General features: G+C 49.7%; 1 protein-coding gene across 1 annotated transcript in view; it reads right to left on the bottom strand.

The window, feature by feature from the left end:
• Positions 1–15028, bottom strand: part of LOC125449716 (nuclear receptor ROR-alpha A-like) — a 68849-nt gene extending 53821 nt beyond the window's left edge. The window contains exons 1-2 of the mRNA XM_059642980.1: positions 14956–15028; positions 12471–12539 (exon numbers count right to left, since the gene is read on the bottom strand). Of these exons, the coding sequence (XP_059498963.1) occupies positions 12471–12539; positions 14956–15028 (142 nt within the window). The remainder of the gene's footprint in view (positions 1–12470; positions 12540–14955) is intronic.
• Between the last annotated feature and the right edge of the window lie 2321 nt (positions 15029–17349).

Raw genomic sequence — 17349 nt, 5'->3', positions numbered from 1 at the left:
TGAGGCGAGGCAAATGAATTTAATTTGGTTCTGAGGAAGGGTCGCCAGACCCGAAATGTTAACTCTGTCTTCTCCTCCACAGATGCTGCCAGCCCTGCTGAGCTTTTCCAGCAACTTTGTTTTTCTTCCTGATTTACAGTTCTTTTGGTTTTTAATTTGGATCAATGTGAGGTATGGTATTTCAGTAAATCAAACAGGGGCAGGACTTACACAATTAAAAGGAGTGCCCTGGGTAGCGTTGCAAAACTGAGAGGCCCAGGGATTCTGGTACGTAATTCTTTGAAATTGTGTCACATGTAGGCAACATGATTAAGAGGATGTTTAGCACACTCGCCTTCATCGCTCAGATCTTTGGGTATCGGAGTTGGGACGTCATGTTGAGGTTGTGCAGGATGTTGGCGAGGTCTCTTCTGGAGCACTGTATGCAGTTTTGTTCGCCCTGTTATATAAGGAAGGATATTATTAAACTGGAGAGGGCTCAGAAGAGATTTACCAGGATGGTGCTGGCAAGGGAGGGGTTTGAATTATAAGGAGAGGCTGGATAGGCTAGGACTTATTTCACTGGAGCATGGAAGGTTGAGGGGTGAGCTTATAGAAGTTTATAAAATCATGAGGGGTTTGGTAGGGCGATTAGCAGGCATCTTTTCCCTAGGGTGGGGGGAATCAAGACTAGGGGGCACATTTTCAAGTGGAGAGGAGAAAGATGTAAAACATGAGTGGCAACTTTTTTTACACGTGTTTAGTGTGTGGAATGAACTTCCAGAGAAAGGGGTGGATGTGGGGACAGTTACAACATTTAAAAGACCATTTGGGAACATGAATGGGAAAGGTTTGGGGGATTAGGGGCCAGGAGCAGGCAGGTGGGACTAGTTTAGTTCAGAATGATGGACTGGTTCGACAGAAGGGTCTGTTTCCATTCTGTATGATCTCTGCAACAGTTTTGCATGGCTTCCTTGCTTTTGTGTAGCGAAAGTGTCTCTTAACATCACAGATGAGCTGGGTGTAAAAACCAGACCAAATCAAGTGAAGGAATTTGCTGTTTTCTTTTCCTCTACAGTTTCCGTAACTACAGACGTAATTTGAACCACTCTCACCCCAGGCCTGAACTTACGTGGGTGTCTCAGCAAAGTGACTCAGGTCTGGCTTTGGTGTGTCATCAGAAGTCACTGGGAAATTTGAGTGAAAACAGGGCCAAGCAGAGAATCAGCTTCAGGGAATCACAGCTGTCAGACTGAGTGAGCTGTCGCTGTTTCCGATCTCAAATGTGTGCACCCTCACCCCGCCCCCACCCATTCCCCGTTCACCACCAAATCCCCCCTCTCCAGGGGCTGTGGCCCAACCTTTTTTAAAATTCCCCTTTGTGATTCCTCCTCCTCGTCTCCATCGCCCACTTCCCACACCCATTTCCCAATCTCTGTCACCTAATCCAGCCCCCTGCGCCCCCTCCCTATCTCTGTCACCCCCTCCAGCCCCCTACACCCCCTCCCTATCTCTGTCACCCCCTCCATCCCCCTACACCCCCTCCCTATCTCTGTCACCCCCTCCAGCCCCCTACACCCCCTCCCTATCTCTGTCACCCCCTCCAGCCCCCTACACCCCCTCCCTATCTCTGTCACCCCCTCCATCCCCCTACACCCCCTCCCTATCTCTGTCACCCCCTCCATTCCCCTACACCCCCTCCCTATCTCTGTCACCCCCTCCATCCCCCTACAGCCCCTCCCTATCTCTGTCACCCCCTCCATCCCCCTACAGCCCCTCCCTATCTCTGTCACCCCCTCCATCCCCCTACAGCCCCTCCCTATCTCTGTCACCCCCTCCATCCCCCTACAGCCCCTCCCTATCTGTCACACCCTCCAGACCCCTACACCCCCTCCCTATCTCTGCCACCCCCTCCAGCCCCCACCCCCAGGATTTAGCCCCAGGAGAGGCCTCATTGGGCGTAGCAGTCTGGACTGACACACAGTCACGGCTATTGCCAGTTGAGCTTGGCTGTGGCCATGTCTAATCAGACAGAATTTAACCCCTGGCCCCTTGACGTTACCACCACCGATTCTCCCCCCAGTATCAAAATCCCGGGGGTACCATTGAGCAGAAACTGAACTGGACCCAGTCCAATGCAGAGGGCTACAAGAACAGGTCAGATGCTGTGAATCCTGCAGCGAGTAACTCCCCTCCTGACTCCACCCCCCCCCCCCCCGCCAAAGCCTGTCCCACCATCAACAAGGCAGGAGAGCGAGGGATTACCCCTCCCACAACCACTTGCCCTGGATGGGGGCATCTCTGACAAACACTCACGAAGCGCGACACCGTCCAGGGATAAAGCAGCCCCCCCCCACTTGAATTGGCACCACATCTATAAGCTCCCGCTCCCTCCACCACCGACGCTTAGTCGCAGCAGTGTGTACCGTCTACAGCGACTCCCCAAGTCAGCACCTTCCAAACCCGGGACCTCTACCCCCTGGAGGGGGACAAGGGGCAGCAGATACATGGGGGCACCAGCCCCCTGCAAGTTCCCCTCTGAGCCCCATTCTCTCTGGCACACACACACACACACACACACACACACACACACAGACAGACACACACACACACGCACACACACTCTGACACACACACTCTGACACACACACATGCGCGCGCACACGCGCACACTCACTGACGCACGCACACGTGTGCACACACACTCACACACACACACACACACACACAGACACACACACACTCACTGACACACACACACACACACACACACACACACACTCACACACACACACACAGACACACACACTCACTGACACACACACACACACTCACACACACACACACACACACACTCACTGACACACACACACACTCACACACACACTGACACACACACACACACACACTCACTCACTGACACACACATACGCGCACACACACACACACACACACACACACACACACACACACACAATCACTGACACACACACACGTGCACGCACACGCGCACACACACACACACTCACTGACACACACACACACACGCGCACACACACACACGCACAGACACACATGCGCACAGACACCCCTTCCCAACTTGGAAATATATCCACCATTTCCTCAGGGTCTAATTCCTGGAACTCCCTCCCGAAGGGCCCTGCGGGAAGCTGCAGCGGTTCAAATTGTTGGCTCACCCCCACTTTCTCAAGTTGGGGGGGACAATAAATGCTGCCTCTCATCTCAAGAAAAATAAAAAGACCAATTATCTCTCACAATCCGTACAGTGATCATGTCAACCCTTTGTTCTGATCCTCACCCAAGGGAAATGTTTCTCTGAATCTCGAACAGAGAGACCTTGGGCGGCAAGGTCCCTGAAAGTGGAGTTGCAGGTAGATAGGGCGGTGAGGAAGGTGTTCGCTACGCTCGCCTTTATGGGTCAGTGCGTTGAGTAGAGGGAGTTGGGAGGGTCACGTTGGGGCTGTACAGGACATTGGTTAGGGCCACTTTGGGAATACTGCATTCGATCCTGGTCTCCCTGCTACAGGAAGGATGTTGTGAAAGGGTCAGAAAAGATTTACAGGGATGTTGGAGGGTTTGAGCTACAGGGAGAGGCTGGGGCTGTTTTCCCCGGAGCGTCGGAGGCCGAGGGGGGGACCTTATAGAGGTTTATAAACCCATGAGGGGCATGGGTAGGGGGTATAGACACGGTCTTTCCCCCCAGGGGTGGGGGAGTCCAAAACTAGAGGGGCATAGGTTTAAGGTGAGAGGGAGAAAGATTTAATTGAAGGCATGCAGGCCAAATGGGACTAGTAATGTTTAGAAAACTTGTTCGGCATTTACGAGTTGGGCTGAAGGGCCTATTTCCATGCTGTATATCTTTATAACCTCCCAAAAAAATGCCTTCAGCTCCCCATGTGGAGTGGGGTGGGGGGTGGGCGTGGGGGTGTTTGTCGGTAGCGGGAAACTGAGCTCTGGAATTCTCTTCCCAAACCTCTCTGTCTCCTTCAAGTCAGCCCTCATAGACCCCATCTCTGACTGAGCTGGTCCGCCTGGGCACCTAGTCATGAGACACCACCAAACAAATTGTATGAAAAGCTCTGGTGAGGTCCTGTCTGCAGTGACAGGAGCTATATAAATGCTGGTTTGCATCAGTGTTGAGCTGACAGATGTAGAGGTTGTTAGACTGGGGCCGGCTTAGCGGTCTGAACACTATGAGCACAAAGTTTCACACACCCGCGTCATGCCTTTTACTGAAAATCAAGTAACATCATCAGATTATTCCTGTTTTTATCTCTTTGTGGTTCTACTCTCACTGCTCGCGTTTCTATTTTTATCTTAAAATAGCAGATTAAAGGAGCGTTTTGTGAAAAATAATGATCTGGTGTCTGTAGCCAAGGCAGAAACAAACAAGACATTCGAAGGCAGGAGACATTGTTTGAGACAAGGCGCTACGCCAACGCAGTTTCAAAGGCTCACACTTCCACCCCCCCTTCCACCTCCAGTCCTACAGCCTGGACGTTTGAGGTTTGAATCCCATCATGGAGGGTTGGGAACAGAATTGCAGATTGATGCTCCAAGGTTCAGCAATGTCGGAGGGTCAGTGCTGTGGGAGTGGGCACTGTCGGAGGGTCAGTGCTGTGGGAGTGGGCACTGTCGGAGGGTCAGTGCTGTGGGAGCGAGCACTGTCGGAGGGTCAGTGCTGTGGGAGTGGGCACTGTCGGAGGGTCAGTGTTGTGCAAGTGAGCACTGTCAAAGGGACAGTGTTGTGGGAGCGAGCACTGTCGGAGGGTCAGTGCTGTGGGAGTGGGCACTGTCGGAGGGTCAGTGTTGTGCAAGTGAGCACTGTCAAAGGGTCAGTGTTGTGGGAGCGAGCACTGTCGGAGGGTCAGCGCTGTGGGAGTGGGCACTGTCGGAGGGTCAGCGCTGTAGGAGTGAGCACTGTCAAAGGGACAGCGGTGATGGAGTGGGCACTGTCAGAGGGTCAGCGCTGAGGGAGTGGGCACTGTCAGAGGGTCAGCGCTGTAGGAGTGAGCACTGTCAAAGGGTCAGCGGTAACGGAGTGGGCACTGTCAGAGGGTCAGCGCTGAGGGAGTGGGCACTGTCAGAGGGTCAGCGCTGAGGGAGTGGGCACTGTCAAAGGGTCAGCGCTGAGGGAGCGGGCACTGTCGGAGGGTCCGCGCCATGGGAGCGGTCACTATTGAAAATGCCAAAATCCCAAACAGAGATTAATTTCCAGTCTTTGTTCACTTTGAGAGTGCTAGATTTCAGAGGCGTCCTCCCCCAACCCTGTGAGCCTTTCACCATCAGGAAAATATGGCAAATGATATGATAAATGCCTTGTCGTCATTTATGGGATCTGACTGTGCAAACTGTGCGCCGTGTTTCCTAGCCAGATTGGGTGGGCAGCATACACTCGTAAGTCGTTGCAAATTCCAGACTTCGCTGGGTTGCAGAGGCCTTCGGGAAATCCCCCAGGCGCTCTCGACAAGGCACTAGGCAAATGCAGGTCACTCGCTGGGGTGGTAGCAATCAGAGAGTCGGTTCTGAATGCGCCAGCACTCTTCCCAAAAGGGCATGGACAAGCCCGTGGGGCCGCCCGGGTGACATCAGCAGGTGGCTTGTCAGGTTAGACGCAAAGTCACGTCATCACCTCCACTCCCCCCCAACCGCTCTGGTTGGAAATGAAACGGGACGGTATGGAAAGCACATGTTTCCTGGCACCTCTTGAACACGTAGGCAGCTCTGTCACAGTCTGTGAAGCGCCTCCGAGCTGACGAAGCAGTTTTTCAAAAAATTTTGTTTCGTCTGGGCTTTGCGTTTAGCGGAAAGGAAATACGGCACTCAATTTGCTCCGAGCCAGCTCCTGCAGAATCTACAATATTGTTATGACCGCACCACGGCTGCTCTCCTTAAAGAGAGGCCAACCAGTGGAGAAACAGTGTGGCTCAGAGCGGCTCTCGCAGCTTTACAATTTACCTACACAGTTCAGATGAAGGAATCAAAAGGTGTGGTCTTCAGAAACGATTTGGAGGAAAAACATGGCTGGTCTAATTATTTAATCTGTCAACATAGAACATAGAACATAGAACAGTACAGCACAGTGCAGGCCATTCGGCCCACGATGCTGTGCTGAACTTTTACCCTAATCCTAAGGTCTATCTAACCACCACCCCTACCTTATACTATCATCCATATGCCTATCTAATAGCCACTTAAATGCCCCAAATAAGGCTGAATCCACTACCCTCTCCGGCAATGCATTCCACGCCCCTACCACTCTCTGAGTAAAGAACCTACTTCTGACGTCTCCCCTATATCTACCTCCACTCACTTTAAATCTATTCCCCCTCATAATAGCAACTTCAACCCAGGAAAAATTCTCTGGCTTTTTAATTTTGTACACCTCTATCAAGTCACCTCTCATACTTTGTCATTCTAAAGAGAAAAGCCCTGGCTCTCTCAACCTTTCCTCGTAAGCCCTTCCTGCCATTCCAGGCAACATCCCAGTAAATCTCCTCTGTACCTTTTCCAACGCTTCCACATCCTTCCTGTAATGAGGCGACCAGAACTGGACACAACACTCCAGATGTGGCCGAACCAGGCTTTTGTACAGCTGGAGCATAACTTCACGGCTCTTGAACTCAGTCCCTCTATTAATGAAAGTTAACACACCATACGCCTTCTTAACAACTTTATCCACCTGGGTGGCAGCTTTCAGGGAACTGTGGATGTGAACCCCAAGATCCCTCTGCTCCTCCACACTGCCAGGAATCTTTCCGTTAACCCTGTATTCTGCTTTCAAGTTTGTCCTTCCAAAATGAATCACCTCACACTTTTCAGGGTTAAACTCCATCTGCCACTTCTCAGCCCAGCTCTGCATCCTATCAATGTCCCTTTCTAACCTAGAACAGCCCTACCCTCTGTCCACAACTCAACAAAGGCTGGCAGAGTGGTGGATAGTGAGGAGGGTTGTCAGAGGATACAGCAGGACACAGATCAGTTGGAGGCATGAGCAGGCAGATGGCAAATGGAATTTAATCTGTACACATTTTTGGAAGGTCAAGTACAGATGTAAATTATGCAGCGAATGGCAGAACACTTAGGAGTATTGGTGTGCAGAGGGATCTGGGTGTGCAGGTCCACAGATCACTGAAGGTGGCAGTGCAGCTAGGTAAGGCAGTAAAAAAGGTTTATGGCATGTTTGCCTTCATTGGAAGGGGCATTAGGTAGAAGGATAGACAAGTTATGTCTCAGCTTTATAGGACTTCAGTTAGGCCACGTTTGGAATACTGTGTGCAGTTTTGGTCACCACACTATCAGAAGGAGATGGTACAGAAAAATAAGTTTACCGGGATGTTGCCTGGTCTGGGGGCATTTTAGTGATGAAGCAAGATTGGATAGACTAGGTTTGTTTTCACCGGAACAGAGGAGGTTCAGGGGCGACCTGATAGAAGTTTGTAAGATAGTGAATAGCATGGATAGAGAGGAAAGCGTGAGGATTTTTCCGCAGGTGGAGGGCTCAATTACTAGGGGACACAGGTTCATGGGGGAAGCTTAAAAGAGACAAGCGAGGCATGTTTTTCACACACAGGCTGAAAAATGGCAGATGGAGTTCGATCAGGATCAATGTGAGGTGTTGCATTTTGCAACAACAAAGGACAGGATTTATACAGTAGGGCCTTGGGTAGTGCTGTAGAACAGAGGCCTAGGGGTTCAGATACATAATTCGGTGAAATATGCGTTGCATGCTGACTTTTAGCACGCTCTGACCTTTGAGTATAGGGAGTGGGGAATGTCATGCTGAGGTTATACAGGATGCTGGCGAGGCCTCTCCTGGAGCACTGTGTCCAGTTCCGGTTGCCCTGTTGCAGGAAGGGTATTGTCACATTGGGGAGGGTTTACCAGGGTGTCGCCGGGAATGGAAGGGTCAACTAATAAAGAAAAGCTGGATAGGCTGGGACTTTTCTCACTGGAGTGTGGGAGGTTGAGGGGCCACGTTATAGAAGCTTATAAAATAATGAAGGGTATAGGCAGGGTGAATGGTGGTCTCTTCCCTAGGAAGGGGGGGGGATTTCCAGACGAGGGGGCACATTCTGAAGGTGAGAGGAGAAAGGTTTAAAAAAAACTCGAGAGGCAAAATTTTTTTCAGAGGAGGTGGCGTATGTGGGTACAGTTACAACGTTTAAAAAGCATTTGGATAAGTGCATGAATAATAAATGTTTGGGCAGGCAGGTGGGACTGGTTTAGTTTGGGATTACAGTTGGCACAGACTGTTTGGACTGTTTCTGTGCTGTTTGAGTCTATGTTGGACTGCAAAGGGAATTGAAAAATACAAGCAGATGGGAAATTATACCTCAGTCACACAGGGAAGACCACATCTGAAGCACTATGTGTTGTGCTGGTTTCCAGTAGCTGCGGAAGGATGTAAATGCATGATGGCTCAATGGTTAGCACTGCTGCTTGATAGCAGCAAAGGCCTGGGTTCAATCCCGTCCTGGGGAGACTGTCTGTGTGCAGTTTACACGTTCTCCCTGTGTCTGCTCTGGTTCTCTCTCACAGTCCAAAGATGTGTGGGTTACAGTGGATTGGCTGTGCTCAGTTGCCTACACTGTGCAAGCTTGGTGGATTAGCCATGGGAAATGGAGGGGGTGGGGTGCTGTTTGGAGGGCTGGTGTGGACTTGATGGGCCGAATGGCCTGCCTCCACACTGATTCTAGGATGAATTGGAAGAGGTTTACTTGACCCATAACTGAGAATGAATGGATTGCTTTCTAAGGAAGCTCTAGGCCTCAATCCTCTGCAGTTTACAGGCAACTTAGTGGGGATCCTACGGGGATTAGACCAGGCGGATGTGGAAATGATGTTTCCTCTTGCTGAAGAATCTAGAACGAGGGGAACGCAGCTTAGAAAGAAGAGGTCACCCATTTAAAACGGAGATCAGTAAAACATAGATTTTTCTCTCGGGGTATAAGGAATTCCCTTCCTCAAAAAGGCAGACTCTAAATGTATTTTTTTTAAGGCAGAGGTAGAGTGAATAAAATAAAACTTGATTTTATTGAGACAAATATTAGAAAATAAAATAAGATTGTCAGGAGGGGGAGGCGGATATGAAGGAAAGTCGAGTTAAAGTTAAAAATCAGATGGGTTTTCGTGAATGGTGCAGCAGGTTCGAAAGGCCGAATGGCCTAACTATGGTTTGTGAGAGTTGGCACAAGAGCTTTCACCTACAGTTCATGCCCCATCCCCAATGTTAATCCCTGCAGGGGTCTCTATCCTTATAGAGTCAAACATCTTCGGTCCAACCAGTCCATGATCCCAAACTAAACTAGTCCCACCTGCCTGTGGCCCATATCCCTCCAAACCTTTCCCGTCCAGGTACTTATCCTAACGTCTTTTAAATGTTGTAATTAGAGTCATAGGGACATACAGCACAGAAACGGACCCTTCACTCCAATTCATCCATGCCGACCAGATAGCCTTAAATTATCTAGTCCTTTGCCAGCAACTTTCCCCTATCCCTCTAAACCCTTCCTATCCATGTCCCCATCCCGATGCCTTTTAAATGCTGTAACTGTACCAGCCCCCACCCACTTCCTCCTTCCATACACGCACCACCCTCTGTGTGAAAAAGTTACCCCTCAGGTCCCTCTCCCCTCTCACCTTAAACCTATGCCCTTCTAGTTTTGGACTCCCCCTACCCCTGGGGGAAAAGACCTTGTCTATCCCCCCTATCCATGCCCCTCATGGGTTTATAAACCTCCATAAGGTCCCCCCCTCGGCCTCCTGTGCACACGTGCAAAATGTCCTTACAACTCAAATCCTCAATACCCAGAAACATCCGGGCAAATTTCTTCTGAAGCTTCTCCAGCTTAGTAACCTATAACTTGTCAGAAGTGGGCAGTTTTAAGGGCAGAAGGATTGCCTTTAGTTCTGCCACGTCCATAGTCTGCAGTCTGGTGTCAGCTCTGTACCCACTCCTGCATCCTTACAGTCAGACCACCTCTGGCACTTCTGACTTTCTTACACTGTTTGCATTTGAAGTCAAAGTTATATCTGTGAGGAGTCACTCGGTGAATAGAGTTTGGGACAACACATATTTAATTGAGGCGTTTAATGCTGCAATAATCAGCACTCCCTTCTCAGGCAATCGAATTGGCATTCTTGCAAAGAATCCTGATCGAAAGCTTCAGAGTGAGAAAAGCCCCTTTTTTACAACAGTAAGTGTCGTGAAGGCAATCTGGAGATATTATTTGTGTATGTCAAAGACAAAGGGCTGTACAGCGCAGAAACAGACCATTCAGTCCAACTCGTCCGTGCAGGTCAAATATCCTAAATTAATCCAGTCCCATTTACCAGGATTTTCCAATATCCCTCTCAACCCTACCTATCCATGTCCCCACCCAGATGCCTTTCAAATGTTGTAACTGTTCCAGCCTCCAAACACTTCGTCTGGCAATCGTTCCAGACACGCACCACCCTCTGCCTCGAAAAGTTCCTCCCTAGGTCCCTTTTAAATCTTTCCCCTCTCACTTTAAACCTATGCCCCTCTAGTTTTGAACTCCTGTACCCTGGGGGGAAAAGACCTCATCTATCCAACCCTATCCATGCTCCTCATGATCTTACAAACTTCAGCCACCGACACCCCCGGGAAAATAGCCCCAGCCTCTCCCTGTCACTCAAACCCTCCAACCCCGGCAACATCTTTGTAGATCTTTTCTGAGCCCTTCCAAGTTTCACAACATCCTTCCTAGAGCAGGGAGACCAGAATTGAACGCAGTATTCCCAAAGTGACCTAACCAATGCCCTGTACAGCTACAACATGACCCTCCCAACTCCCTCTACTCAGCGCACTGGCCCATAAAGGCAAGTGTACTGAACACTTTCCTCACCAGCCTGGAATTCTAGCAGTTGCAATCGAAGGGCTGAATGGACTAAATAGGACTTTAGGGAGCATTTTCCAACAGGCCATCAATACCCACTGTCAGAGAACCTTTAGATACAAACGGGGAATTTGCAGTTAATTAAAAGTTAAAGGTTGCTCTCTCCCAAGACAGAGAGAGAGAGAGGGAGCTGAAGGGGAGTTAGTTTAATCTGAGCGTCAGAAGGGCAGAGGTCGAGGTGGGACCTTCATGCCAGCCACATCGGGTATGGGAATTGAACCCATGCTGTTGCATCGCTAGTGGGCCTCAATGCAACCACCAGGCAACTGAGTTAACCATGGGGAAGAGGGCATGCTGAGAGCATGGGGGAGATGGTAACAGCAGGGTTATGTCATTACAGAGGCTTTTGTTGGGGTGGGGAAGAGGGGGTGACTTAGCATAGAAATCAGTGTCAGCAGCTTTTGACCGTTTTTGAGAAATCGTATTTTTGTTCATTAAAAAATAAATCAATTATCAATTGCTCACTTTGCCACTCCACCCCTGTGGGATCTTACCCCACCCCAGCGCCTCTCATCACTTGATGACCCTCTATAATTGATACCCACCATCAGGGGGCTGGTATTGAGGGCAGTGCCAGGATTCGGGAGGGGGAGATGAAGCGTTGCCCTTCACTTTATTGAGGGGGATCGGGCATATTTTCTGGTGTTCGTGAACAGACCGGCAAGTCAGGAGTGGGCGTCTCTGCGCTTAACTCTTTCGACCCCTCCCCCACTCAATTCCGAACTCTGGCCCTACACCTTTCCCAATGAACAAGGGATAGTCCTGCCCAGGAGAGGGTAAAAATCCTAGATGTCTAACCTACAACATTACCCCCCCCACAACTAAAACACTATATCTATGAACATCCTGTCCCCATTCACCCAAGTGATCTCAATTCTACCAGAAGAGACATACAGCGCAGAAACAGACCCTTTGGTCCAACTCATCCATGCTGACCAAGTTTCCCGAACTAAACTAGCTCCATTGGCCTGCATTTGGCCTGTATACCTCTAATTCCTGCTCAGGTACCTGTCTAGTTCTGGCAGTTCATTTCACATACGCACCATTCTCTGCGTGAAAAAAAAAGTTGCCTCTCAGCTCCTTTTCAAATCTTTCTCCTCTCAACCTCCCAATTTCGAAATCTGCAGCCCTATGGAGAAGGATAATTTGTCCTGTCCGTGCTTTTCACATTTTTAATAACATCACCTCTCAATCTCCGGGAGCGAAAGTCCCAGCTCCTCCCTATTACTCAGGTCCTCCACACCCGGCAACATCCTGGTAAATTTCTGCCGATCCTCTCCCAAGTTAATAATACCCTTCCTATAACAGGGCAGCCAGAATGGGACACAGTGCTCCAGAAGGCACCTCACCAATGTCCCTGTACAACCTCGACATGACGCCCCAACTCCTAAAGATTTTGGTCTGAGCAAACGTACCCGAGGATTTAATTCTGCCAGGCCCCACATAGCTCAAGAGGAGGAAAAATTGTTGCTTTCACATCAAGCGAGACTTGAATGAATTAATACAGGAAACAACCCTGTTAGCATTGAATAACTGCACAGGTCCTACCTTTGCACAGCTCCTGTGCCAGCATGGCTAGAGGATTGGCATCTGGGGAGCTCTTCGACATCAGTGTTTCTATAGAGTCAGTGGGTGGTTCGAATCTGCAGAAGCAAGCAGGATGTGAAGGTGTGGAGGGAGGGAGACAGATTTAAGAGTTCGAGTTGAGATCGGTGCTCTAAACTGTGTGTCAGTCCCAAGCACAGCATCATTGAAAATTGTCATGACTCAAACAAATTGTGAGTAGGAGAGAGAGAGTGAGAGAGTGAGAGAGAGAGAGAGAGAGAGAGAGAGATTTACTCAACACCTCCATCCCTAGAAGGGAGAAATTAATCACAGGACAGTCAAAAATGACAGTCTAATTGCATATCCAATTAAAGCTTTAATTTAGATGAGATTTTCAAGGGCTGGAGATTTGAAAGTCATTTTCTTCTTTCTCAAGATAGCTAACATTTTGAAACTCTTTCTGTATACATACACACAAATACAGACAGACACACACACACACATATATATATACAGATAGACATACACACACACACACACACACACACACACACACACGTAGATAGACACAGAGACAGAGTAGACACACTCACACACACACCCTCTCTCTCACATAGACATAGACAGATTCCTTCTCTCTTTCTCTCTCTCTCACACACACACACACAAACACACAATCTCTCTCTCACACACAGACAAACACACAATCTCTCTCTCTCTCACACACACACACACACTCATACACACAAACACAATCTCTCTCACTCACACACACACACACACACACTCATACACACAAACACAATCTCTCTCTCACACACACACTCTCTCTCTCACACGCACACACACACTCTCTCTCTCTCACACACACACACTCTCTCTCTCTCACACACACACACTCGCTCTCTCTCACACACACACAAACACACATTCTCTGTCTCTCTCTCTCACACACACACACACACACACACACACTCTCTGTCTCTCTCTCTCTCACACACACACACACACACTCTCTGTCTCTCTCTCTCTCACACACACACACACACACACACACACACACATTCTGTCTCTCTCACACACACACACACATACGCACACACACAATCTCTCTCTCTCACACACACACACACACACACACACACACGTGGCAGTGGAAAAACAGGGACAAACTCATCATTTTGAAGTCTCCAACATGGGTTAATTTTTTAAACAAAGATTCGTATGGGGCTTGACAGGCCGTTTGTCCTTGTGGGAGAGTCAAGGACCAGAGTGTATCAATCAGAATATGCGGTCATCCACTGAAGATGATTTTTATCTCTCCGAGGGGAGCGAATCTGTGGAATTCGTTACTGCAGAGGGCTGTCGAGGCTGGGTCATTGATGAAAATCAAGGATGAGACGGAGAGATTTTTAATCAAAAAGGGAGTCAAAGGGAAAAAGGCAGGGAATGAGGATGATCAGATTAGCTGTGGCTTTGGTGGATAGCAGAGCAGTTTCTATAGGCCAAATGGCCAATTTCTGCTCCCACATCTTATGGAACACTACTGTCCACACACTGTTTGTGCTTTTGTTTCAGACTTGTCACAGAAATTGTTTTTCAAGGAAAATAAAATCAATCCGCCAGTTTGAGAGAGGCGAAAGGTACAGAAACCTGGAAACTTGCCTGAGCAATGTGGGCTCTGGGGAGATTTATAATGAATCGCTTCACAAACTGGCTGAGGGTTTCTTGATATCAGGAGCAACTTGCTGGATCTTTTATGCATCTGCCAGGTTTCTTCCAGCCCCTACGCCCCGACGCCCCCTCCCTATACCTGTCACGCCCTCCAGCCCCCACACCCCCTCCCTATCTCTGTCACCCCCTCCAGCCCCCTACACCCCCTCCCTATCTCAGTCACCCCCTCCAGCCCCCCTATACCCCCTCCCTATCTCTGTCACCCACTCCATCCCCAACACCCCCTCCCTATCTCTGTCACCCCCTCCAGCCCCCTCTCTATCTCTGTCACCCCCTACACCCCCTCCCTATCTCCGTCACCCCCTCCTGCCCCCTACACCCCCTCCCGCCCCCTACACCTCACTGACAGCTCTGCCTCCGCGCTGACAATCATGTTACTTTTAAAAATTCTTTCATTGGGTGGGGAGGGTCATTCGCTTGAGTTACCTCGCCCCTAATTGTTCATCAAACTGAGGATCTGATTCAGGGCAGTTAAGACTTAACCTCATCAACATCTGCTAGGTCTAGGGTCATATACAGATACAGATTTTCTTCCCTAAATAATTACCCCCAACGGGGCTTTTAACACAGTCATCATCGAGGCTTGCTTGCAATTCTGGATTTGAGTCGTTGAATTTAAATTACGGGGGTGTACCATGTTGGGATTCGAACCTATGTCTCCCAGAGCCGAGGGGATTACCTGTCTCATGACATCACCATTTCGCCACTGATGCCAGTCTCTCTAGGAAATCCTTCGGCTACATTCTAACCATACCCAGTGCGCTGGTGGGCATGTGCCCAGCTGCCAACTTCTCAGGGACAAATGCATGCTTGGCCTTGCCAGCCATGCCTTGGCACCAGTTCAAAGAGATGAGCGTGCACCCAAGTGCCACCTATCCCAGCTTGGCACCGAGTCCTGCTACGCCAACCTATACCAGCTCGAAGAATACGTCACTATGTCAGTCACACAGCTTGCCTTCCCATCGGACCCTCACTTCACTGTCACTGGTCAAAATCTCGAATTCCCTCCCTAATGGCAATGCCACGAGGGACTTTTTTAAAAATTCAGCTGTTGGATGGGGCTGGCACCAGCATTTATTGCCCCATCCCTAGCTACCGCCATCACGCCCACCACCCCCCCAACCGCCTTGCGAAGGTAGGGGTGAGCTGCCTCCTTGAACCGCTTCAGTCTACCAGCTGTGAGTCGACAGCGCCGTTAGGGAGGGAATGCCAGGGTTTTGGCCCTGAAGGAACGGCCGATGTATTTCCAAGTCGGGACGGTGTGGGGTCCTGGGGGGATGTTGAAGGGGCCGCCCTTGTCCGTCTGGATGGAACTGGTCGTGGGTTTGGAAGGACCTAAGGATCTTTGGTGAATTCCTGCAGGGCATCTTGTAGATGGTACACACTGCTGCGACTAAGAGTTGGTGGCAGAGGGAGTGGGTGCTTGTGGATGTGCTGAGAAGGCAACTTCTCAGAGGTAACTATTGATGGGCAATAAACATTGGTCCAGACAGCAATACCCGTGTTCTGCAACTGAATGAAAAACGAAACCCTAGAAAACATATGGAGGTATCGACAAGGAAGGGGTGTGAGGGAATACCCCCGCCCAAATTGCCCTGGGTGGGGGCAGCTCTGACAAACGCCCGAGAAGCCCCAGGACAAAGCAGCGCTCCCCACCCCCACCCGCTTGGACTGGCACCACATCCACAAGGACCCACTCCCTCTGCCACCGAAGCTCAGTCGCAGCAGTGTGTACCATCTACAGCAACTCCCCCAAGTCAGCATCTTCCAAACCGGGACCTCTAACCCCTAGAGGGGCAAGGGCAGCAGATACAGGGGAACACCCCCAGCGCCCTGAAACACCCCAAGCACACCCCCCCTCCCCCACACACACACACACTCACACACACACACACACACACAGCATCCCGTGGCCGTTCTTTCAGGGTCAAACTCCTGGAACTTCCTCCCTAACTGCACTGTACAGGGGAGTCCCCGCACCACATTGGTCTACAACAGTTCAAAATGATTGCTCACCATCCCCTTCACAAGGGGATGTGGCCAGTAATGAAAACCAAAAGAATTGCAGATGCTGTAAATCAGGAATAAAAACAAAGTTGCTGGAAAAGCTCAGTGGGTCTGGCAGCATCTGTGGAGGAGAAAACAGAGTTAACGTTTCGGGTCCGGTCACGTTAACTCTGTTTTCTCCTTCACCGATGCTGCCGGACCTGCGGAGTTTTTCCAGCAACTTTGTTTTTGGCCGGTAATAAATGCTGTCCCAGTATGGGGAGTTACTCACTGCAGGATTCCCAGTATCTGACCTGCTCTTGTACTCCTTGTATTGAAATGGCTGGGCCCAGTTGGCCAGGAAAAAAGAATACAGGCATAGGACTATTTTCTAAACGGTGAGAAAATTCATAAAGCAGAAGTACAAAGGGATCTGGGAGTGTTGGTCCAGGATTCTCTATAAGATAACTTGCAGGTAAAGTCTGTGATTAAGAAAGCGAATGTAATGTTGTCGTTTATCTCAAGAGGGTTGGAATATAAAAGCAGTGATGTGCTTCTGAGACCTTACAAAGCTCTAGGCCCCATTTAGAATACTGTGTCTAATTTTGGGCCCCACACCTCAGGAAGGACATATTGGCGCCGGAGTACGTCCAGCGGACATTCACACAGATGATCCCTGGAATGCTAGGTTTAACATATGATGAATGGCTGAGGATCCTGGGATTGTATTCATTAGAGTTTAGAAGGTTGATGGGAGATCTAATAGAAACTTACAAGATAATGTATGGCTCAGAAAGGGTGGACGCTGGGAAGTTGTTTCCATTGGGCGGGGAGACTAGGACCCATGGGCACAGCCTTAGAATTAGAGGGGGTAAATTTAAAACGGAAATGAGGAGACATTCCTTCAGCCAGAGAGGGGTGGGCCTATGGAATTCATTGCCACGGAGCGCAGTGGAGGCCGGGACGTTAAATGTCTTCAAGGCAGAGATTGTTAAATTCTTGATCTCACGAGGAATTAAGGGCTGCAGGGAGAGTGCAGGGAAGTGGAGTTGAAATAGCCATCAGCCATGATTAAATGGCGGAGTGGACTCAATGGGCCGAATGGCCTTACTTCCACTCCTATGTCTTATGGTCAATTCAGTTTCTGGTCAATGGTAACCCC

This window comes from Stegostoma tigrinum, chromosome 47, assembly GCF_030684315.1.
Source record: "Stegostoma tigrinum isolate sSteTig4 chromosome 47, sSteTig4.hap1, whole genome shotgun sequence".
Lineage (NCBI taxonomy): Eukaryota > Metazoa > Chordata > Chondrichthyes > Orectolobiformes > Stegostomatidae > Stegostoma > Stegostoma tigrinum.
Note: the sequence above shows the minus strand (reverse complement) of the source record. Positions and strands in the feature narration are given on the sequence as shown.